Below are 24,366 nucleotides of genomic sequence, written 5' to 3' on the forward strand. Positions count from 1 at the left end.
ATGGATGTACCCTAAATTAATGAAGATTACTAGATTACTAGATTGTCAGTGTTGGACATTCACGATTCTTCTGACGCTAATAAAGTTGGCATCGAAGGCAGTAGAAAAACTGCTAGATGCTTCTATATTCGTATCGCGGGCATAACATGCACGAACATGCACGAACATGACACATGCACGAACATGCACGAACATGACACATGCACGAACATGCACGAACATGCACGAACATGACACATGCGCGTCATGCACAACCATTGAAATATATACCGTGCACAACCACATATGTAGAAGAATAAAGGAAGGGGCGGCGACCACACCACCCGAAGCGTACCAATCCCTTGGCGAAACGTCACAGATGATTATTACGTCACTGAACACAATCGCAACCGCCGCTATGTGTCCTTTTTCCCACCGTTATCTCGTCGCTGCTCTTTGTCTCACGTGTTATGTGCGTTTGGGATTTAATCGGGTGAGGAACAGCTGTTGCTTGCGCGCCAACAGAACACGCTCGACTCTCATAGCACATGTATCGCTCCGCTTGTATCGAGTAAGTAACAATCCGTACGTGTCAAGTGCAACGATCAGAGATCAAAGACACTTTACGAAGACTGCGTATACGCTTCGATTCGTACGTTTTTCTCAAGCAGAGGCACGCGGAAGTGACGGATTAATCTTGCGGTAATCACAAGTTTCTTAAACGCGGTGCGCACGTCTCCGCTCGCATTTAAGTAATTTTCGTTTGTGGAACGTAGTATCGCGTGACATAACAGAACACGTGTAAACGATATCATTCTTCGAAAGTAATACGAGCCGGGATTTTCGAAAGCATCGGTGTCTACGAAGGCATAGAAGAAAAGGATAGACAGCGGAACGAGAGGCAAATTCATCACGCGAAGAAGACGAAGAGGTAGATCAAGGAGTATTAAACGATTCGGCGATATGAATCTCTCATTCGCCGGCTGCGGCTTCCTTGGCATCTACCACGTCGGCGTGGCGGTTTGCTTCAAAAAGTACGCGCCACATTTGCTGTTGAACAAGATAAGTGGCGCGTCCGCGGGTGCTATCGCCGCATGCTGCTTGCTCTGCGACTTGCCCCTCGGTGAGTGAACTCTTTAAACTTTTTCCAATTTGGTTACGTAAAAATGTCTTTTTTCTATAATGCTTTACGACAATTTTGCATAGTTGAAGCAACGCATGATTAGAATTGATAAACTATGCTCTTCTAATCTGCATAAAATTTTCTAGAATGTAGGTAATAAAAATAGGTTTTAAATTTACATATAAAATTAAGACGAGATTTAACATTGGCTTATCGTTCGCAATTAATTTGAATCACAAAGAGTTAAAAGAGTCACGTTGGATAAATAAAATTCGTGTGTAAAGTAAAGTAGACGGATTGTGTACTAATTCTTTATTCAGCACCATTTCTTTCTCTTCTTTTTTATCATATCTTTTATGATAGAGAAATATTTATAATTACAAAAAAATATGCAATCAATTTTATCGTACATTACTCTCGTAATCATTCATCGATATCTTATTTTTAACTCACGAGGGGTTCACGACGAATAATGTATCACACATGTTATATGACATTCTCCTTTATTCTCATAAACTTTAAGGTTAAACTTTTTAGGTTTATTGACTTATTTTTGTAGATATTTTTGTAGATTGACTTATTTTTGTAGATAAAATTCATTTAAAAATAATGAAATTCAACACTCAAATTCTTAATGACATGTTGTGCCACGTTTCATATTTTACACAAATAAAAAAGTTTTATTTATTTTATTATTTTTTTTAGAAAAATATAATATATTGAATACGTTCTTTAGTACATTCTCTATTTTTGGGTATCGTAAATTTTTCAATAATTTGGATCTTTTCTTCTTTCTTTCTCTTTTTACGAATACCTCTTTCACAATAAGCACAAAGACGTCTTTCAGATGGCTTTTAGATAACAATAGTTAACGACTTTGGAGAGCCCCTCTTACGGCCAAGGTTTTTAGATATCTTTCAGGTAGCTTTAAAATTTGTGTGTTATCTGGATTTTCTTTCTCTTGTTCCTTATTATTTCACATTTTATGGAAACTTCCATAGAAATTTTTGCAGGATGCTGTAGCTATTATTTTTTTCGACAAAGCGTACATAATAGTAATACTTTAGTTTAATATCTAAACTTTTACTCTTTTGTCTGAAACTTTGAATTATTTTTTTCTAAAATTTCTAGATTTGGAAATGATTGTAAGAGTTCTATTATTGGGGAATTTCAAATCAAATAGTTATTTGATAAATTTGTTACATTTAAGCATTAATGTTTAACAGCTTCGCGATTATCTAAACAATGCAGTTATGTTGGGGTGAAATAAAATTACATGTCGTTGCACAATGAGAGCGTCAGTGAAATGGATGGATGGATTTATTATTCCGCCAATAATTTACCGCGCGTCGCGTAACAATAATTTGCCGCGATAATGAGAGCAACTAATTAGCGCGCGACGCGCAAATTTGTAATGCGTTACCCTTTCTCATATCTGTCACTCACCGATTGCACGCCGCATTACATATTAATTCTGTTAAATGACCGGGTGGTCGTTTTGTAGAATAACAATTAAGATTGTGGGCTCGTTTATTGCAGGTGTGATATCGTACGTTATCGTTTGCAAAGAAATCAAATGTGTACAGAAAGAGATAAGCAAAACACATAATTAAGAAAAGAAAATATTATTGTAACATTCACTTGAAATTGATCGAAAAAATTTTCTTTTTATCGCTCATTTGGCAAATCTTAATTTGTGGAAAGATTTTTATTTTATTTAAATAACATGTGAATCCAAAAACTGTGAATCTCGATAACAGATCTTTCCATAAGAATTTTTATCTAAAGTAAGATATCTGTAGCTTATAAAGATAAGTAAACACTTATTGCGTTTCTTAAGCATTTGCTTATCTCCGTAACAATGGATGAGGCATTTTATATATTTTGTGTATCTTGTCGATAAATGTATACAGTTATAAATATGGACATTGCGATAATCTCCGCAATTCCGCGTAAGTGTAAGGCGTTTTTAGAAATTCGATCGGTGCACTTATCTTCTGATACGCTCTCCTTCTCCTGAAATAATTTATGCGGAGCATGCATAAACTTCGTCACTCTACGCAAATCTCATAAATAGGTCATGCTTAGAGCCATAGCCGAATGCCATAACGGAGATTTATCACACGAGTGTTTTGTTTTCCCCGCGAAGTTAAACGTGTTGTCTTTTCTTTATCACGACCGGATAAACACTCGTACCCTTGTGATCTCATATCTCGCACGCTGTTGTGCGTCATGTGTATAGAATCCACGAATGCAACGTAACAGCAAGCTCGTTGATGTTATCTAACTTTTATTGTTCTGGATTTCGTGATATTTTTATATTTAAAATTGAGATTTAAATTATAAAATTAAACCTTTTAGTTGAATCTATACATAATATAGATTTAAAGTGAAAATAAATTTTGAAATAAACTGAAATAAAATAAACTTCTATATTCTCTTTCATAATATTATTTAATTAATGTTTGCAAACGTTTATTTTTAATTATTTTTAATATATTGTTCTTGATTTATTTTATATATACTTATTTTCATACTTAAAAAATTCTATTTATATTTGAAAAGCAGATAATATTGGCAAGATATCGAAATATTGATCGATACGATTTATTGAAATTATTGGAAAGCCAATTTTTGCATAAGTATGACACTTATTTTAACATTTGACATAATCCAGCGAGCTAATGAGTCACTTTTGATACGATTATAATAGCGAGTTCGAGTATTGCCGCACCTTGCCGTCTTGCATAAATAGAGTTACAGAGACCAGATGTTATACCAGAACAAACGTAGCCGACACTTTAATTATGCGAGATGAACATTGCCAGGATGACAAATACTTATGCACTTTAGAATTAACAAGCAGACTTTGGTATATATAAATATATACATATATTAAAAAAAGCAATTTTATTCCTGTTTTTTATTCAGTAATAGTGATTTATTTGTTTATCGTTAACTTGACTTTTGATTTATAAAAAAACTAGTAAAAACCTGTCTAGATTGTTTTTTGTACAACACTCCTACAATTTGGGTTTTTACCGCGATTAATAAAAATGTATATAACGGGTTTGAAAAGATCAATGTTTAATTAACGCATTTATCAGTATAAATATACATTAATGAAAAAAATATCAATCCTATTAATCTCTTATATAATATCTCTAATTTATTTTATCAGACTATTTATATATGCCATTATAAAGATTCGACCAATCTAAAGATACATATTAAGATACATAGAAAATAAATATCAAATAAGAGTTTTATCCACTTTGAAATGTTTTTAATCACTCACAAGTCATAAGTGATAAAAAGTAGAAATTAGATAGCATATTAATTCATGGGTCATGGCAATTAAAAGCTTCATATAATTCAATTCATTAATTTCTTCGTCGTCAGATGTTGCCTTCGTGTACACATATATTATTCATGCGTTTCCGGTTACTGCGGATAAACAAGGTCACCGCAGCCTAGATCGTTTAATATATATATGTATATATACACATATATATATATATATATATATAATATGTATATATGTAAACACGCGTCTTGTGTAACGAGCCACTCGCTATACGACAAACATGTTTTCCCATCTCCAAGAGTGGATCAAAATCATGGTCAGGCGGCACGAATCGGAGGCTAGTCACTGGCGAAATGAACGCTATCTCTCGCCAGCTCTTCCGCCTAGATATATACATTGGTGCCAGTGGAACTAGGTTACGACTACACGTTTGTTATGAGAAATATTTGTTACGTATGATAATAGGCCTGTGACACTTCATCGCGTGTGTCGCAACCGAAAATAATATTATCGATAATAGTGCGTTGGTTCTCTTTGAACGATGCTGCGATGGCTTAAATGGCACTTATATGTATATCTCTAAGGAGGAAATATTCGCATTTTATCAAACATCAATTTGATAAATCAGTCGATCTAAATACTGATCAGATGAGATGTACAACACGAGATACATTGTGCGTGGAAATCCCGCACAAGTGTAGATATGCCAAAGATTTCATTTTAGCGATAAGTCGATGGTTTGTTCTTTTTTATCTTTCCAAAATTTATTTACACTTGAAGCTTATCTTTATGATGCAATAAAAATATTCTGAAAATTAATGGTTGATCATTGATGATTCCTATCGCATCATGCGACCCGGCAGTTTGCTTTTGATAATAAAAGAAGTTATTTGTAGATGAAGTCGCGCGACGTGTATTTGCTCGATTATGGAGAAGAATAATCTCTTGCACAAGATTGATAAATTATCAAATAAAGCAAATGCGGAAGCAAGAACATTAATCACACATTAATCGATTTTATCGCGTTGCGCAAAACAACGACACGTGTGTATTGGGAGAAAATGTCCGAGATGTTTCGTATATCTTTTCAATGCTCTGTGAATTGATGCGGAATTAAAGTCGGTCAATGTCGACAGTGCAAAAATGGGTAAAATGCTTCGTAAGCGCGTTTCTGTTTTCACGCACGTGAAACTATAGTGACACGATAAATGAGAAAGATAGAATAAAATAACAGTGATAAATATTTTTTTATTATTTTTTTCAACAAATATTTGCTAATTTAATATATAAGTTTAGTAATTCTTATGAATGAAGAATGCTTAACGAATGTCCAAATCTGCGTATCCAGATATATTATATATCGCAAAATCAGCAAGCTATCTATAGTACACTGATTTACAGATGCATGCGTGAGTTCATAATTAAATTAACAATAAAATAATGCATTCCGCATTAAGTGTAAAATCAGTAAATTTAGAGTTTAATGTTTTTTGCATAGCTCAGCAAGAGTCTAAGAAACAGCATTAATCATTTCTTCTTGCATCGCAATTATATATTGAGATATGACTCCATCGAAAACCAGATAATTTCTTCACACAATTATCTTTTTTTCAAATATCGATGATGCATAGATATCAGCAATGTGAAAGTCGCGGCTATTAATCTATCTAAACAATGTTTATTGAAAGAGTAAAGTCTAAAAGTCAGTATCTTTTCCGTGCAATTCGATCGACTCGATATGATTATGATATGCAAATATCAGGTGCCATTGTTAATGCGGTGACGAAGTCCGCATGTGCATTTGATATCTTTCGTATCTTTGCAAAGTAATTAAATTTCGTATCTTGACGAAAGATAATCTTTGCCAGGGATTAAGAACGGATTGTAAACGTGTTTAATTTCGAAACCATTCTTTTACACATTTGTAAAGATTGAATCAGCATTTATCGATGCACTTTGTTCGAATAAGATCACGAAGAATTCGCATTTTAATTTATTTATCGATAAAAAATATTTTTTATTTTGTTTTTCTGAATTATATTACGATGTTTTCTAAAAATAAATTATTTTATTCTTGAATAATGACTAAAAGATTAAACAAGTTTAGATTATAAATTTATTGATGTTTTCTCGAGTATTTATTTCTTGGTTTACTTCGTTAAACTTTGAAAAAGACTTGGAGTTTTACAAGTCGCGGAGCATTTAGACAAAGTTCTAAATAAACAATGAGCTTTACAAATTAAAGTCCTAGATAGTTCAATCAATTCTGGCTGTAATTTAAATATAATAAAAGGCTAGCACGAAATGATTTTCCGGTATGAAATAACAGTCGCCGGTCGATGAAGAATGTGTTCATAGATCGAGTGCATTGGCTTTAATGCATGATTGTATCCCATCATCTTCATTTATCATTCAATCCAATTGCATAATAATTCCTACCAACTCAATAGTTCATCAATACGTGTCTTTGTCGAAGAAATCATTGCTTGCAGTTTTTGTCAATTACGCAATACATTAATTATCGTTTGACATTTGCTCCCTAATCATTATTCCGTTATTTTATACGTCAGCATCAGCGTATACATAAGCGTTGATACATTCAGTCATTAGCAAGCTATCGCTAACATTACCTCTATAATCAAACGTTTACTCTTACTTTTTTGAGTAATAATACTTTTTGCATTTGATACATAAATTCGAAATTTGAATATTGTTCGAATATTTAATAGAATGGAATAATTTCAGATACTTTAAATATTAAAACATTTATAGCTTTGCAAAATTACTTGAGCTTCGCGAATACGCTTTACATATCGTTCTCTTTTATAGTTTTCGAAATAATGTTTACACAAAACGAGATGTACGGTATATCATTTATTGTAATTTAGAATTTGCAGAGAACTTGCGAAAACCTGCGAAAACTTGCGGAAAGAGAAATTCGTCAATGTCGACGAAGAAGCGCGTATCCACGTTGCTCCTTGATCTTTCCACCGCGTAATAATTGCGCGGCGTAGAACGCAAGCCGCGGATCCGGCACGTGATGTCAGCTTCCTTCGTATCTGCGGGCGTGAGATACCGCGAACAAAGCGATGCTGTTTCTATCGACCAAGCTGACGATATGCTGACTTATACACGCGCTCCGAGCGATTCGCTAACGTTTGCATATCATCTGATAACCCCTGATGAGTTTTTTTCTCTCTCTCTCTCTTGCATTCGCAGCGATTTCCTGGCGGATCGCCGTCCGCAGATTAATAAATCCAAAATAATCGCATATGTATCATTTCTGGGCTCTTCGTCTTTTTTGACACGTCAAGATCAAGCACGTTATTATGAATGTAAACATTACGCATATGTATGCTTATCGACAAGATTTGTGACGTACGTAGCAGTGGTGTATACGCGGACGGAAGTTGGATTTGCATGAAGGTTTATCTGAAAAATATTCAACGCAATCCTATCAATGCGATTAAACTTTGTAATTCCAATTTAAGCACGCTTGAAAATATTCAATACGCGTGAACACACGCGGAAAAATAGTAATAACGAGAGATTGAAGGAAATTATCTTTGCTATTTCTTAGATCAGGAAAATTTTTGTTACATTTTATCTTTCTGCCTGTGTTACTTTGAATGCTTCTTTTTATATTTTATTTTTCTCTTACATTGGGATTATTCTTAATATTTTTGTATCTTCCTGTGAAACGACGATATTGAAACTTGTTGTTCTAAATGTTATATTTTATTTCTGTCGTATTATCGTGTTTCATGAGGTTTCTGAGAGAGAGAGAAGTAGTTAAAAAATTGCAAAAAATTCTTTCCTTAATCAAACGCCGCTGTATGGACCACTCGTTACGTCAATCTGTGACCTTTTCTGCAGAATAGAATTCTTCGAAAGTATTAAGATTACGAAACAATATTGTGCCAAGATACGTGGCGTGGTCGATCGGAAGACAGTACACGCGCGATAATTTCTTTTTTTTTTCTATCATTTTTTCTTTCTTTGACGTCGTCGGGACTGTTTCTAAGTTTGCGGGGAGCAAATGTCAAAAAAAAGTGATAGCGTTTACGTAGTTGATAAATTCAATAGATTTGCGTGTTTGCGTTTATTTATCGATCTATCATGGATATCTCTGTTGACGATATGTTATTGACGTTATATTGATTTAGACATAGCATTTTTTATGTATTGCACCTTGAATATCTTATGACGTTATGTTTTGATATTGATGTCGCAGTAGCATCTACTTAGAAATGTGCGAGTTCTATTTAAGAATTATATATTAATTCTGGAAACTATGATTTTTCGATTATTAATGTACATTGAAATATTTAAATGATAATATATTATTAAAAAGCATCTTTGTTTGAAAAGATTAATAAACAAATAAAGTTGGAAAAGCGACAAATAATTAAAATTCAAATGCTTTTTTGTCATAATTCCACGCTTCGATATAACGATTCGATTTTAATACTGTTTGTTCTTTCAAAGTGATTGATCGATTTGACGTTTTATCGACAAACAATGTCATCGAGATATCTCGTGAATATCTTATCAATCTCGTGAATAATTGTGCAGTGATTCACTTATTATCTTCTTCAATTTCAAGAGAAATTACAAGTGCGTTTTAAGTATTGCGCTCTCTTAATATGAGATCATATTTAAAATATTTAGTTAATAGTTAAATAATATATCATACATCCAATTCCTACTTGGACAAACATAATTTATTCATATAAAAATTGCAAAAATTTTTTTTGCTATGACATGAATTGATTGCATTGTGGCGTATGTATTTTCGCTCGTATCTGAGAGCTATAAAAGAACGGCCTCACTTTATTCGATAAGTGATACTTGTTCCTCTTTGTTTACGACTAACACTAGTGCCTGAATGGATCTGTTGCCACGGATGTATCGATGACTCGCAAATGTCCTATCAATCTTGGTCAACTTTGCTCTGATTCATGACCGGTCGGTGTTTTTCTTGTTGCAGGAGAAATAACGAGCAATGTAATGCGCGTGGTACGCGAAGCACGACAATATGCGCTCGGACCGTTTAGTCCATCCTGCAATATACAAAGCATATTGCTCGAAGGTTTGCAAAAGGTAAAGCAAAGCAAGAAAAACAAAACGAATGCTAATATTTTAAATAAAAGTTTGATTTGCAAAATGGACTTCTTGAAACTTGACTGACACCAGAACGCTTATTAATTGTTTTTTAAGCGCTAAATAGGATTGCTTTCTATTTCAGTTTTTACCAGACGATGCTCATATCCGTGTAAATGGCAAATTACACATCTCTCTGACCAGAGTGTATGATGGGAAGAATGTGATCGTTTCACAATTCAATTCAAAAGAAGACCTACTGCAAGTGAGTCGATTCGACTGCGTATCATTTGCAACTGTGTGCTTCGCATTGTTGTGCTTCAAGTTCGATATTAAGATATTTTGATGCAACAGATTTGTTATATTTAGATTTAAACAAAATATTAGAGACATTTATTATATTTGTTATTTGAAGAAAATTTTATTACAGATAATTATTAAAAATTATTTTTCATATTTAAATTCTAATAATTCTTTGCAATGGAATATTTGACTAAAAATCTCTACCACTTTATGCTAATATTTTCGCTTTTATGCAGGCTCTAATGGCCACTTCGTTCGTGCCATTTTTTTCCGGTTTACTGCCACCGCGATTTCATGGCATTAGATACATGGATGGTGGTTTCAGCGACAATCTTCCTATGCTCGATGAAAATACCGTTACCATTAGTCCGTTCTGCGGAGAGAGCGATATTTGCCCGAGGGATATCTCGTCTCAACTTTTTCACGTACGTATTACTCGCGCGTATCAGTAAACTAATTTCTTTGCTCATGAAGCTGAAATATCTCCGACGATGCGTGCAATTACATTAACGAGCGCGCGTTTGTTTGATTAACTCAGCAATTTAAATTATCGCGTGTTTACATCATTTGTGCATATATAATTTGCAGATCAATCTTGCCAATACAAGCATAGAAGTTTCTAGACAAAACATATATAGGTTCACGAAGATACTTTTCCCACCTAATCCCGAGGTATGTATATGACTGAATATGAATCATTACGCATTGGCATGATAATAAAATAGCAATAAACAGTACTCTTAGATGTGTTGACGTAGGAGAGTTTTAGCTGTAATTTTAATGTATAGAAAAATATAAGCAATAACATAAATTAAATTTCTAATATACATACATTTCAATTTACATAAAAATACAACAACAGAAAAGCACTTTACTTTTGCTTATGCAATGTCTTAAATCACAATACGTATAATTTTATGCATTCTTTTGAATTGCAGATTCTCTCGAATATGTGCAAGCAAGGATTCGACGATGCGTTAAGATTTTTGCATCGTAACAATCTATTGAATTGCACAAGGTGCCTCGCAGTACAGTCAACCTTCGTAATACAGGAAACAATCGACGATAGCATGGAATACGATCCGGAATGTATCGAGTGTAAAATGCACAGACAAGTAAGGTTCACAATATAACAGTATTTTCGATAATATTATTATTCATTCCTTATTATTTGCATCAAAATTTAATTTAAGTTTACTTCTGTCAATTGATTTATAAATCACTGAGTTATTTTCATTTTTAATATGCCATTTTTATATATGCAAGCCTGTGATGTATGATTTTTAGGAAGCATTGGTAGCTAATTTGCCTGAAACCGTTATGACAATATTTCAAGATGCCATAGATTCCGCCAACAAAGGACTAGTTAATTGGTTGTTTAAGCATCGTAGTATGAAACTGCTATCGCTGTTGACTTTGCCTTGTACGCTACCGGCAGATGTGATGTATGCTACTCTTACAAAGTAAGTAACACGTTACACGAATAGTTTACTTTTATAAATTTATACATATAGAAATCAATATTAACATTGTTGGCTGATATAAACTAACAGATTCTAACACAATTTCTGGTAGAAAACCAATATAATTAAGTGCTAAACTATTTTTTTTCTTTATTTAGAAGGTCTAAGATAGCTCTTTCTTAGCATCTAAAAAAATTTATCACTTTGTGCTTATTAAAAATTTCCAACAAATTACGCAGATCTAATCTAATATTTAATACTTGATTATTATTTGGAGATGTTGCATGTTATAAATATACATACTTTGGTGAAGGAATCTTTTTTACTAATAAATGGAACAGATAAAGTATGTTTACTATTTTTTATTGCACTGTGAATTGCACTGTAAATTGCACAAACGGTCACTAATTCATTTAACGTCACGACTCAATTATTCCTTATGATTATTGCTTGTGATATCGTCTTTAACATCATGCATGTCATTGGTAGTCTCATTGGTAACAACATAGAAACTCGCAACTTGGAATACAAAGTAGTCGGAAATGTTCTGCGTACCCCTCAACACACACAGGCGCTTACTTGCAATAAGCATTTAACACGTTCCTGGTAAGCATGAGAATCCCAGGCTTTCTCATTCTTTATTTCGTGATACACTAATGTGCATCTACGAAATTATCGAAAGATTTATTGCCTTTTGCTTTATTTTTGATTGTAAATGTATTCTGATGCAATTGCTGTTGAATTCTTTGCTGTTCATAAAAATATTGTAGTTTTTCAATTATTATTTTACACTTTGCAAACAGGGATGCGAAAAAATGCAGAATTATTCGTAATATATAGATAAAAATTCAAGAGTACATATACATGAAGATTTATGTGTTCACACAGAGATAGATACCTCTGTAATAATTAATATTTTATGATAATTTTTTTTACAATTAATGAAAAACATATATTTGTTTCAATTTCAGGCTTATTATGAGTGTTCCGAAGCTAAGAAATAATTTAGTGGAATTAAGTAAATTTTTCTTAGAACAGTTGAGTATAATGTTCCCGAAAATCACTGTCTATGTGCCGCTGTCTCAAACTGTTAAGTGTCGGCTGAACATCATGGAATATGGTCCAAGTGAGTAAACCATCGATTTTTAATACGTATTGTTTTTCAATGATTAAATTTAACGTATAATAAATATTTGTGAATATATTATGAATATATGAATATATGAATAATATTTTAAAGTGCGAATGAATTAATTTATTATGCATCATTATGCACATACATTATGTATATGCGGACTCTGTGAATAATCTCCTAATTCATAAACTTTTTTGTAGATATGTACGATGTGGAAGAGACAGATTCTGTATATAGAAAACAGAAGAACGTGAATTTAACTGTCCAATACGAGTAAGTAATTAATTGCTGTTAATTTATAATTGTATATTTATTATCCAAACTGATATCACTGTTACGTCATTTTAGTACACAATCATGGCTAGATTCAAGATCGAATTGCGTGATAAATATGGATGATCTTACATCAGTGGACGACACCTTTGACAATATTCTCCAAGTAAGTAATATAAAAACAATAAAATATTCAAAATATGATTGAAATTATATCTCGATACGATATTAAATCTCATAATCTCTTTTTAAGGTAACTTCAGAACAAGAGGCTATAATAGCATATTATTATATGGATGATAACAACAAAGTGCAAGTGACAGAGATCTTCGATGTAACTGATTCGGAATCGCACACGATGTTGTCCATGGACGAAGTCGACACCAATAAACAACTCCAATTTGATGATTGGGATGAGCGTACATGGTTATCTCAACGTACATTTAACGATAGTAAGTTAATTCGCATTTTCTTTAAGACCTGATTTGCAATCAATATTTCAAAGCATTCAATAATTGCATATAAAATTGTAGAAAATATGTATAACGCGCGATATTTGTCGTAGTGATTACAGAGTCTCTTTTCACTGAAGAGAATGAAAAAAGCACGGAGAATTTATCGGATATATCATTAGATGATGAAGTGCTAAACAGTGGAAATATCTTTTCCGATCCAGAAAGTGAATGGGAGGTAGAAAAGAATACCGAGCAAACAGAGGTACCTAAGTCTCCAGATAGTCGGCCGGAAGTAGATCAACCGTCCACAAGCTTGTTGCAAAAATAACTAGTAGCCTATTATTGTTATCACGTAGAACAATTAGTATAGGTTTATAGGTATTTTATTGCGAGAACATACGCGCGCTATTTATTTAGCGGATTAAACAGGGTGAGATATTTAAAACTTCGATCGACTACTTCCATTATAAATGAGCATGCAAAAAATATAACGGAAGTAGATTAATATCGTTATACTATTGAACATGTGCCAATATCACTTGCATTTAAGTGTCTGTAGTACGATATATATATACAGTATTCTATCTTAATCCAAGTTTACTAACTTGGATTTGGAAATTTAATGTTAATATAAACGCATGCGTGAGTCTACAAATCTCACATAAAGAGACTGATGCATTGATGATTAAAAAGCGCACAGAACACCATATTTTTTAGCTGGAGACTTTAGTAGAGATAATTTTCCTTCCAAACAATGTCGAGTTAAATAATTTTTTAATAATTAACAATTGAAAATACAAACAATCGAGACAAATTATGTTTTAAAACGGAAAATACATGACAAAATCATATAATTCAGTGAATTTCAAGTAAATTTGATAAATACATAATTGATTGTTTCAAAATTAATAATTTTTTAATAATTATTAATCCTTGATTTTAAAAAATCTCCGAAAAGTTTTTACAATTGATTACAGCTAAAGGTAACTGGTGATACGCGAACTAGAATGTGTAAAAATTGTTCGTAAATTTTGAAATGTATTGAATGAACACTTGGTAAACTTGTGCTTCGAAATTATATTTTTCCGAGCTGTAAGATATGTGTACAATTTACATTTAATATTAATTTCAATGCTTACTTTTTTTTAAGAAATATGCGTATTTAAATGTATGGCTTGTAGAATGTTAATTTTTTCCTTTCTCTTTTTATATTCTATTTTCTTTATTATATGCTTCTAAAATTTGGCAGCAACTTTTAGCATACTCTGTAAAATCTATGACATAATCTTTGTAATAATAATCTTTTTATTCTGAACAACAATTCTTTTCTTTTCTGTTGCATTCTGCAACAATATTCTTTTTTATTATAAATTTAGTAGAAGAAATATAAAAAAAGAGATAAATAAAAACAGTGGTAAAGATTGTATAGATTTTTTTAAATATTTTATTTTTTATGTGAATATGATTTATTAGCAACTCTTGATCATGACCAGTTTGTAAAGTTTAATAATAATCTTTATACTATCGAATTATCATATACATATTTAAAAATATTTTGTAATTAATTACTAACAGCTAAGCATTCCGTTATGTATATATATATATATATATATATATATCTCAGAATATCAAAAATGCAAAATGGATAAACAAGTATTTACCTTTTATTTCTCTTTTTTGAAATAATTTTATACAAAGAATAAGAAAAAAAGGATAGAAATACAATATGAGATGTAATGTTGTTTATAGGTAAAAGATTTATGAAATAAAATTCTGATTTATGGACTAAATATTTTATTTGATTAAATGAGCAGTCCCTTTTTTGTCAATTTATAAATGATCTACTTGAAGAAATATTGTTAATGATTTAAAACAAATTGGCTTTTTCATAATGTAAAGCTAAAATTGATATATAATGAAGTATTTCTTAAATACCAATTTATTCCTACTAGTCAGTGTTTTTTTTTATATTTGTATGACAATTATATTTTTTATATTATAAATATAAAAATAAAATTAACAAAAAAGAAATAATTAATTAGAAATAATTAAAGAAATAATCTTATGTGGTAATTATTTCTTTTTTGTTAATTTTATTTTTATATTTATAATATAAAAAATATAATTGTCATACAAATATAAAAAAAAACACTTTGACTAGTAGGAATAAATTGGTATTTAAGAAATACTTCATTATATATCAATTTTAGCTTTGTGAAGGAAACATGAGAGAACGCTTATTTTTTTAACAAGAAACAGAATGTCATCTTTTTGGCAAGTACTTTTGTAAACATTCTTGTCGCGTATTTTTTTTCAAAATATTCATTTTTGTATTTTTTAAATGTTGATATAAAAATAGGATTTTATGTTTGGTAAGATTTTCAATTTATGCTTATATGAACGATTTGTCATCGATATTTAAAAAACAATTTGTATGTTTTAATAAATTGTTTAGTTTTACGCATTCTGTATTTTTGTCGCATAATTCTTCAACATTCTTTTATAACTAACATTTATACTGGTATGTAACTTGTTAGAATACTGAAAAATTGTATTTTGTGATATATATTTAAATGTGTGCTTCTTTGTTCATTAATGTTAATGTATTACAAATAAGTTAGGCGGACGCACATATCAAAATGTACAAATGTAAATCGATGTTAATCAAAGCTAATATATAATACAAACTTCTGAAAAAAATTTGTAAAAAGATAATAAATTTTAATATATATTTTGAATTCTATTTTGTTAATTTTCCTTCAATAAAATTGAACGAAAGTTAATAATTGGTAAGTATTATTTCTTTATTTTTAATATAAAATATGTATTGAATTTCTACTAAAATAAAAATGTGGTTTTATGATTAATGTATTGTCATTTCGAAAAATGATTGAAGTTATCAAGAAAATATGTGATAAGCTTTTATCAAACCTGCAACTCAAATTGAAGATATTGAAGATAAATTGAAGATAAATTGATAAACTTATGATAAATTATGAAATTCGAATTTGCGGTACGAAAAGGATAAGGATCAATAAAAACTGGAATATTTATTGCATTTTTTAATATAAAACAAATCGTATCGTATATATAAGTTATATGTACAATAATTGAAACCTTCCTTAAAGTGACATTTTAAGGCGAAAATTCAGTTGAACAGGAATCATTTTATTGCACATGGGCATAATGAAATATTACGATACTGACCTGATAAAATATTTTTTACATTCTCTTTGCCATCGTACAGATGTGAATCATTCGCAAATAAAATCTCGTTATCATTACACTATTCAAAAAACATGATTCGTCATTTACATTTCCATATGCAAAAAATAAAAAAACTTTAGATTTTGTCTTAACATAAAATAGACAAATGCCTCATTACATTTCTTCTAGGCGGGCTCCAATTATTTCGACGTAACATGATCATTTTAACATTATCATTCATTTGAACATGTTCAGGCGGGATCTTCCCCGGGAGCAGACGTGGAACTTCTCTGAGCTTCAATTTGAGTCCTAGTTTGAGAATTTCCCGTAGCGACAGTGATTTTATTCTGCGTAGCTAAACATTGTTGCAACTGCTGAAGCTGTAAAAACGGAACAAATGTTTCTTACCTTCTATTCAAAAGAATCGCCGATCCTCTCCAGTTATAGTTTACTTAACGTGTTTACTTAACGTGTATACGTAATATGTGTGTAAAATTTTATTTTTTTGTCTCTTCCCTTTTGCAATTCGATAAGATACTATTTCATTTGTGCGGCCAATGTCTTAATTGATACAATAATAAATACATACTTGTTGCGGCGACAGAGTAGCTACCCCGAGACTTTGCGTCTGCTGGCTGCATTGGCCGGTAGAAGCCCTAGTGTGGAAGGATTTCGTCAATAGAGTTTGTTTGTTAACAGGTACTACTTGGGAAGAAGGCGTCGTCTGCGACGCCATAAGCACAGGTTTCGTTGCAGCTGCAAAGTAGAAAATTTATATTTATGACACTGTTGAATATGATGTAAAGTTGTAAGGGATAAAACTTTCGACCATACGATACATTTCCGTGAAATTCGTTTTCGTATTATAGCACTTACCCATTATAGGAGTTAATACTTGTTTGTTACCGGACAATATCAACTGATTCGCCGTTACTGTTTTGGCAACTGTCATCAGCTGGTTCGATAAAACAGCTGACTTAACTTGATTCGATTGTACTTGACGAGTCATATGATTAAGTCGCGGCCTTTGAGATCCAATGAGTTGGATTGCTTGTCCTCCCTAAAAACATATGTCACGTAAATTATTCTATTCTCAAAAACGCATTTCTCGCACAAAGCGTATCTGCATTAATTATATTATTAGAAGAATTAAGTTAGAAGTTATTTTTTAACAATTAATTTTACATTATAATATATGTCGTGCTATATGTAAAAAATTGCAGTATTCTAACTATTAGATTAATACCTGTGCAAGAGTTACTGCATTATTACTCCTTATATTTTGTTGCGATAGTCCTTTTACCCCAGATGGTATTATTTGGGCTGAAACGTATGCGACCACAATGAAATATTTGGATACTTGCATACATTAATTATTAACTTGCATACAGTAATAGAAAAAAAATCATAGAAACTTTATAGATGTCGACACGTATTTTATATATAAACAATCACGCCTTAAATCTTTGGTTAAAATTTCTAAAAATCAAACATTTTTATATTATGCTTAAAAACTATTTTTTGTAACTGTGCAAAGTACAAAAAATTTATAAAAGGACAAATTTAAATGTAAAAGATACTCAAATAGCAGAATGCATCTTACCGATTGGTAAAGACAGATGAGCATTAGCAGGATTGGCAATCACCACGGTTGGCGTACTGCCGGCTATAGTCGTCGTAACAACAGTCGCTGGAACCATCTGAAAATAACGCAACATTATAACGATGCTTACAGAATACTCATACACGCATTATTTTGCCTAGAAATTTTCTCGATACAATAAATATGCATACAGTCGACTTATATGAACAAGATAAAAATTTATATCTTCCACAGGTACATAAAAAAAGAAGCAAAAGAAGTTCATTTTTGTGAATCCAATAAGAGCGTTCAATTTCGAATTGCTCTGCGCCGAAAGAATTCATATCATACAATGACTTCACATCGTTTACGTAATTAATTATTTGTTTATCCGAATGAGTTGATACCAACACTCGAGACTGTTGTGCAGGTATTTGTGGCGGACGATATAGGGAGAGAGACAATGACCCCAGTGGGAGTGACAGTGGCACCGGTGGTCGGCGACACGTTCAACGACATTGTGATGGGCTGCGATAAGCCCGGGAACGAGACCTGAACATTTTGCAGACCGTTGATTGAATTCGGCAGACTAGTGAGATTTACGCCTTGTAGATTCACATTAGTCGGCGAGGGGCTAGTCATCGGACTAGCTGGCTGGCTGCTCTGACTGGAAGAAGCGGTGAGCCGTTCGAGCAGCGACGAAGTCGAGTTCATTCCAGGTATCGGATTATCCGCCGACGGCGTGCCTGTTCAAATAAATCGTCTGTTATGTTACGTCTATTATATTACTGACTAAAAGCAGATGAGATGATTAATAGATAATGTTAAATAATATTATACTCGGATAATAGTAGAGTGTCGTGCAAATTATATTTTATGAATTTTTTCGGATTTCTTGAATATTAAATTTTTTGTTATATATAAAAATGTGACCTTTATATAAATTTAATATTCAAGTTTTAATAGAATAATCAAATTAAAAAATAATAAAAAATCGGATTCAATGTTAGACGAAAAAGTGTGTAAAAAAAAAGTAGTGTAAAAAAAGCTTACAACATATTTCCTTGCTGTTCTCGCATATTTTTAACCTACAGATATCGTTCACTTTACCAGCAAGCAATGCCGACAGCCCTGGCATTGATAAACCAAGTGTAGACGTGGGATCCTGAACTCGCGCAAGTCTTACAGCAGTCGCTTTCATCGGTTGTTGCTTACAACCGAGCTGTCCCGTTAAAGCGGAGTTCAAGTTTAATCGTACCTAAAATGATCAAATGGACATTTAATATTGAAATAATTTAATTATTTTATTTAAATATTATATTATTTAATGTGTAATCGAAATGGAGATTCGTTTGAATCGAATTGTGCTAAATTAGTGCAACAATTAAATGCAATGGAAATTAAAAAAACGAGTTATTTCTTAATCATTAAATTATTTATTAGACATACTTGGCCTGTGGTGCTGGGCACATTAATCACATTGCCATGACTAATAACTCTGGGTGGGATGGAAGCATTGAGAGAGATCCTTCGAGGTTGAACTTTCTGCTGAGCTAAATTCGCAGGAGTGCTATTTAACAAATTGAGGATAGCGGCGTTGTTAGACTTATTTGTAGCTTGCACATTGTTGTTCATAGCTGCGGCGGCAGCGTTGGCTGCAAAATACATGGAACACAATGTCGATTACAAATCTAGAAAATGTATGTTCATGGATCAAATATGCGAAAATATGCGCGTCTGTCTAATTTCATAAAATTCGCAGTGTAAAGTTCGCCCAATCTGCAAGAATAGAAGTACTTTGTCCAGTTGCATGCAAATATAGGTATAATCTTTAATTCTACATATTAATTTCATGATGTTATTTAATTATATAAAGAATAATTTCGAGTTTCTTATAAGAACGTTGTGCGTGTAAAAGTTCAAAATACATGTATACATATTTAAATCATACTAATTTTACAAAGCGATAGCAAACCTGCGGCTTGTTGTTGTGTGAACTGCTGCGCGGAATTCATGAGGGAAGTGACAAGAGCATTTATCGCCGGGTTAGTCGAGTGTTTCTTGAACGGCGGCTCATTTTGATTCTGATTAGCCGTCTCACCTATACAATTCTGCGTTCCCGCTTGCAACTGAGCTTGCTGTAAATTTAAAATAAAAAAGAATTAAAAAATAAACAGGTAAAAAATAAAAATCTTCGGCAATTCTGAAATTAACGCAATATTGTGATATTATCGATAATACATTCGCACTTTTCGCATTAATACATGAATTCAAATTTAACGTTTCTTACGAGATGTATAAATAAAAAAAAAAGGTGAATAAAAACTTACTAAAACTGGAACATTGGTAGATGCCGCATTATTAATGGTGCCAGCCGACTTCTGTTGAAAGACCAAGATACCAGAACCGTTATAGGTGTTGTCCGTTATTGTCATCGCGGAATTATCAATTTGCACGGAAGTCGACGCGTTGGGGCCGCCATTGGCCAGAGATTGTCCTACGCTCAATGCGGTAGCGTCGTTCTGCGGAATAACCTGCGGCATATTCGCCGGATCAACGCACGTCAGATTATTTTGTGTGGAGGCGGTGGTTACTTGACCAGCCAATGTGTTCAATTGCCCTTGAGCCCGTGACAGAATCTGAAATGACGCGCGAACTTGCTGGAAATTTTTACACGGCTGTTATAAAATCGTAATGAAACATCAATACACTTCTCGGCATTCAAAAGAGACGCTTGTCTAACTTGTGGAAAAGCGGCAAAGTGAAATTACAAACCTGTTGTGTCACGTGTTGCGATTGAGCTTGCTGCAGCTGTTGAACTGAAAATTGCGCCGCTTTTGCTTGTTGCGCCTAAAGAGACAGTTGGGAAAAAACCGTGAAAAGAAAGAAAACGTGAAAGATATAGCAATTAAATATACATCGATAAGAAGTGCACACCTGTTGATGTGCTCGCTGCATGCCAGATGGACATGCCACGCGTGGAGCTTGGCCTGGCACAATATGTTTTATTCGCACATTCTTCCTGCCGTTCTCCGTGAGTATATCTTTAAACTGCTGATAATAATAATTGGCTACGGATCTGGTGCCTAATGTAAACCTGGAAGACAAATAGTGCCACATTATTAGCAAATAATTATTCTCTGCGGAAGTGGAAACTGCTTATATTAATAATAATATGCACCGGCAAGAAGATCCGTTTTTCTCTCCATCCCGAGGATTTTTGTCTATAAAAAGCTCTCCCAGGTACTCGGAAGTAGCGGGTCTCTGCAGGATCGAGAGCTTTATGTAATCCTGACTCTCCGCAGGCTCTAATATATACTCTTCTATAACTTGTGGCGAACAGTCTTTTGTTTCTCGTGGCCGCTCGTATGCTTTCGCGTATCTGATAAAAACCACTCGTTGATTATTCGTTGATTAGGTTTCACGGATATCTCACAACCGTAAAGGAATCGTAAAAAGAAAGGTGTAAACTGCAAATAACACGAAAAAAAGAAAATGCTTTTAATAACCTTAAGACTTCGATTGGTGAAGACGGTGGAAGCAGAGGGGGGTTTGTAAAAGAAGGCGGTGGGCAGGCAGTGCTTGTCGCTAATCCCCTTCTTTTCGCACGCAATTTCTGCATTAATTCGTGTATCGGTTGTCCATCCGGGGGTGCCAATTGTTCCAATTTTCTTTTTCGATTTACTGTGACCTGATATCAAGAAACAATGTCCTTTGTGATATCTATCTTTACTTCATGCAAATTATATGTGGCGCGTAGCAAAGCGGTGCAAAAAGATATATATGTCGGCTAAATAAAATTGTTCAAATTGCTGCTCAAATTAGAAGTCCGAATTTAATAAATATCCATTGTATAGAATAAATTTTTAATAAATCATAAAAATATCTTCTCATACAATATTATTTTTTATATAACTTTTTTATGTTAATATTTAAATATAATTTTTTGGCATTCAATGAATACTTTTTGCAGTTAGATCCTCAATTTCATTATTATTATTATTTCCTATAAATATTAGACTGTGTTAATAAGATATATGAATAATCAATATCTTATTTTAATCCACGAACAAGAAACGTAGGTTTCAGATTGAAGTATATTACCTGAGAGAACTTTTTGGCTTGTCGCATGAGCTGGTGATCGGTAAGCAATGATTTAGACTGTTTAATTCTTGTACTAGCTAAAGTTGGAACAGGATTCGGATCTAGGCATAAAGGACCCTGGGTAGCTGCCACCAAATGGGATTCCAACATTAACCGTTCCTCATGGCTCCAATCTCCACTGCTCGTAAGTGTCGACACATCTGAGAGTACACTCTGCAAATAAATGCAATTTTCAAAATTGAACTTTGAGCATTCACACGACAAACTACTTTGATTGGTATGTCGCATTCATTTTGTCGTGTTCTATTGATTTCATTTGATCGCTAAATCTTACCTGTGTTGTAGGTTTAAGAAGTACATGATGAATTTCGGCTTTATTGTGAGGAAATGCCTTTCGATAATCGCGAACTTCAGCAATTATGCAGCCGTCATAAAATAAATGTGAATAATTGTATTCTAATTGTTCAGCTAGCATAGCTGGCAGTTGGCCATTATCTATACATGAAAGTAATTCACCCTGTTCGTAACCCATGAGTTGAGTCTCAGCTAGCAATGAATTTTTGTCGTATTGATTCCCCTTATCACTGTTGAGAAAAAAAATCTCTGGGTTAAGAATCAATTCCAAATAATTAAAGTTAATACAATAGATTATCACATGTGTGAAATGCATTTTACTTTTCCGACATAAATACTTAAAATCTGAAAGGATTAACATTTAATGTTATAACAATTTTGAGGCATATTCACATAGCAACATTAACGCTAAAAATAAACTGCCACGGAATTAATTTAGTGAAAAATCGATAATGTAGTTGGTTATTTTATATATACATCGTAAATTTTTGTGATATTATCATTAAGTAAGTAAATACTGTCGCTATAATTCAGCATTTCAATAATTTTAAAAGGATGATTTATATATTTGAAGATAAAGATGCTTACCTATTTCTTACAGCTAATGAGTATCCTTTATTACCAGCATAGAGATTAACAATTAATGTATGTAACCCTTCTCTTTGCACTAATCGCCCCAAAAGATCACACTCATTCTCAAGATTGTACTGTACGGAGTTTAAAATAAACTGTTATATTGAGCCCGTATATAAAAATACAAACATTGGTGATATTTTTGTAAAAAGGAATTTAACGAATGAATGTTTTAAAAATAAACATACCAAAACTGAATCTGGGGTTGCATGAGGAACTTTGTAAAGTTCTTCAAAATAGAGTCTCGTGAGTTTTGATTGGATACTATGCCTGGAGTGACTCTGTTCCTTTTTCTGAGATTTATCCAACGTTAAGGCCAATGAATTCTTCCAACTTTTGGGCATTTGATTAACCATATCCTGTGCAAATCACGCGATGGATAAACACGTTAGTAAGCGTAAAATCATAAAACAATGATTTGTAATTTGTTCATTATGCTGAGGGGTTGCAATCTTCGAGAATTTTATTACATACCTGAGCCTGCCAACACGCATCTTCCAAATTACAGGTTGTACCAATCATTGTAATTTCTGATTATTAATGCTACTTAATGTCATATCTGATGCGGTAATAATTGTTCATATTCTGAAATATATTCCTTCAAATATTATTTTTATTCAACTAAACTATGATTAATTGATATATTTTGTGTTAAACATAAAATACAAAGTTGATAATATTATAAATATTGTTAAATTATTGAAAATTTAATCCATCAACAATCAATATTCCATTCTTGTGACTAATAATAAATAATCTTTTCCTAAATTTTCAGTATCCAATTTCCAAATGTTAAATTATTAATTGTTCGTAAATTTAATATAAAATGTTTATAGAAAAGATATGCGAGAATAATTATTACATTAATGAATTAATTATAATTGTAGATGTTACCAATGAGTAAAGTTGAGAAAAGAGACATTATTTCAACAATAATGTTCCACAAAAGATAACATGATTTTTTTCAACTCTGTATTTTTTGTGTTAAAAGCAAGAAAAATATATATTTAAGCATTGAAGAAAACAAGAAGAAAAAGAAACATAATGTAGCAAATACAATTACACAAATCTGCAGTTCTAAATAAAATATGCATATATATTCTTATTTACGTATATCTTAAATTTTATCAGATAAAATTTTTTCTAGTTAACTAAATATTCAACTTTATTTAACTAAATTTCCAAAAGTCAGCTTTGTTTTTAGATATTTGCTTTTGTTACCTAAAATTAACATTTACAAGCTCATGAAACATAAATAAAATAATGCTCATGAAACATTAGTAAACTGCAACGTAAGTTTCATAGATGCTCCAAGTTTTGACATGCAGACATGCATAAATATTTT

At 32.3% G+C, this 24,366-nt stretch overlaps 2 protein-coding genes across 11 annotated transcripts in view; one reads left to right on the forward strand and one right to left on the reverse strand.

Annotated features, from left to right (window-relative positions):
* The first annotated feature begins 416 nt into the window (after positions 1 to 416).
* On the forward strand, positions 417 to 15,879 carry bmm (brummer). 2 transcript variants are annotated; one of them, XM_012375256.2, is made up of 13 exons: positions 417 to 1,102; positions 9,400 to 9,512; positions 9,658 to 9,777; positions 10,052 to 10,240; positions 10,404 to 10,487; positions 10,754 to 10,930; positions 11,103 to 11,278; positions 11,768 to 11,884; positions 12,250 to 12,404; positions 12,614 to 12,686; positions 12,762 to 12,852; positions 12,940 to 13,138; positions 13,252 to 15,879. In XM_012375256.2, exons 1-13 carry the CDS (start codon positions 943 to 945, stop codon positions 13,467 to 13,469), a joined length of 1,872 nt encoding a protein of 623 aa, XP_012230679.1. In that variant the 5' UTR covers positions 417 to 942; the 3' UTR covers positions 13,470 to 15,879. The 2 variants fall into 2 exon arrangements, with proteins under 2 accessions (XP_012230679.1, XP_012230680.1); XM_012375257.2 differs by lacking the exon at positions 11,768 to 11,884 and having other exon boundaries at positions 424 to 1,102.
* Positions 15,880 to 16,190: 311 nt separating this feature from the next.
* The window catches only part of LOC105677033 (transcription factor SPT20 homolog), a 51,321-nt gene continuing 43,145 nt past the window's right edge, over positions 16,191 to 24,366 (reverse strand). For 6 of the 9 annotated variants that reach the window (XM_012375335.2, XM_012375336.2, XM_012375334.2 and 3 more), the window contains 19 exons: positions 23,496 to 23,606; positions 23,210 to 23,380; positions 22,977 to 23,095; positions 22,369 to 22,618; positions 22,035 to 22,247; positions 21,440 to 21,621; positions 21,112 to 21,312; positions 20,868 to 21,027; positions 20,706 to 20,780; positions 20,261 to 20,590; positions 19,906 to 20,068; positions 19,380 to 19,585; positions 18,984 to 19,188; positions 18,342 to 18,676; positions 17,952 to 18,048; positions 17,595 to 17,671; positions 17,225 to 17,408; positions 16,938 to 17,104; positions 16,191 to 16,728 (listed from right to left, as the gene is read on the reverse strand). In XM_012375335.2, coding sequence (XP_012230758.1) covers positions 16,600 to 16,728; positions 16,938 to 17,104; positions 17,225 to 17,408; positions 17,595 to 17,671; positions 17,952 to 18,048; positions 18,342 to 18,676; positions 18,984 to 19,188; positions 19,380 to 19,585; positions 19,906 to 20,068; positions 20,261 to 20,590; positions 20,706 to 20,780; positions 20,868 to 21,027; positions 21,112 to 21,312; positions 21,440 to 21,621; positions 22,035 to 22,247; positions 22,369 to 22,618; positions 22,977 to 23,095; positions 23,210 to 23,380; positions 23,496 to 23,543 — 3,312 coding nt within the window. In that variant the 5' untranslated portion in view covers positions 23,544 to 23,606 and the 3' untranslated portion in view covers positions 16,191 to 16,599. The remainder of the gene's footprint in view (positions 16,729 to 16,937; positions 17,105 to 17,224; positions 17,409 to 17,594; positions 17,672 to 17,951; positions 18,049 to 18,341; positions 18,677 to 18,983; positions 19,189 to 19,379; positions 19,586 to 19,905; positions 20,069 to 20,260; positions 20,591 to 20,705; positions 20,781 to 20,867; positions 21,028 to 21,111; positions 21,313 to 21,439; positions 21,622 to 22,034; positions 22,248 to 22,368; positions 22,619 to 22,976; positions 23,096 to 23,209; positions 23,381 to 23,495; positions 23,607 to 24,366) is intronic. The other 3 variants (XM_012375340.2, XM_012375338.2, XM_012375339.2) reach the window with 3 other exon arrangements.

The sequence above is a fragment of the Linepithema humile genome, chromosome 6 (genome assembly GCF_040581485.1).
Source record: "Linepithema humile isolate Giens D197 chromosome 6, Lhum_UNIL_v1.0, whole genome shotgun sequence".
Lineage (NCBI taxonomy): Eukaryota > Metazoa > Arthropoda > Insecta > Hymenoptera > Formicidae > Linepithema > Linepithema humile.

What these genes read in the sequence shown, in the direction of transcription:
- bmm (XM_012375256.2), top strand. Translation starts at nt 943, where the DNA reads ATGAATCTCTCATTCGCCGGCTGCGGCTTCCTTGGCATCTACCACGTC. An exon ending in GCTCTGCGACTTGCCCCTCG is followed by an intron (nt 1,103 to 9,399) that starts GTGAGTGAACTC and finishes TTCTTGTTGCAG; the next exon opens with GAGAAATAACGAGCAATGTA. An exon ending in TTTTCCCACCTAATCCCGAG is followed by an intron (nt 10,488 to 10,753) that starts GTATGTATATGA and finishes TTTGAATTGCAG; the next exon opens with ATTCTCTCGAATATGTGCAA.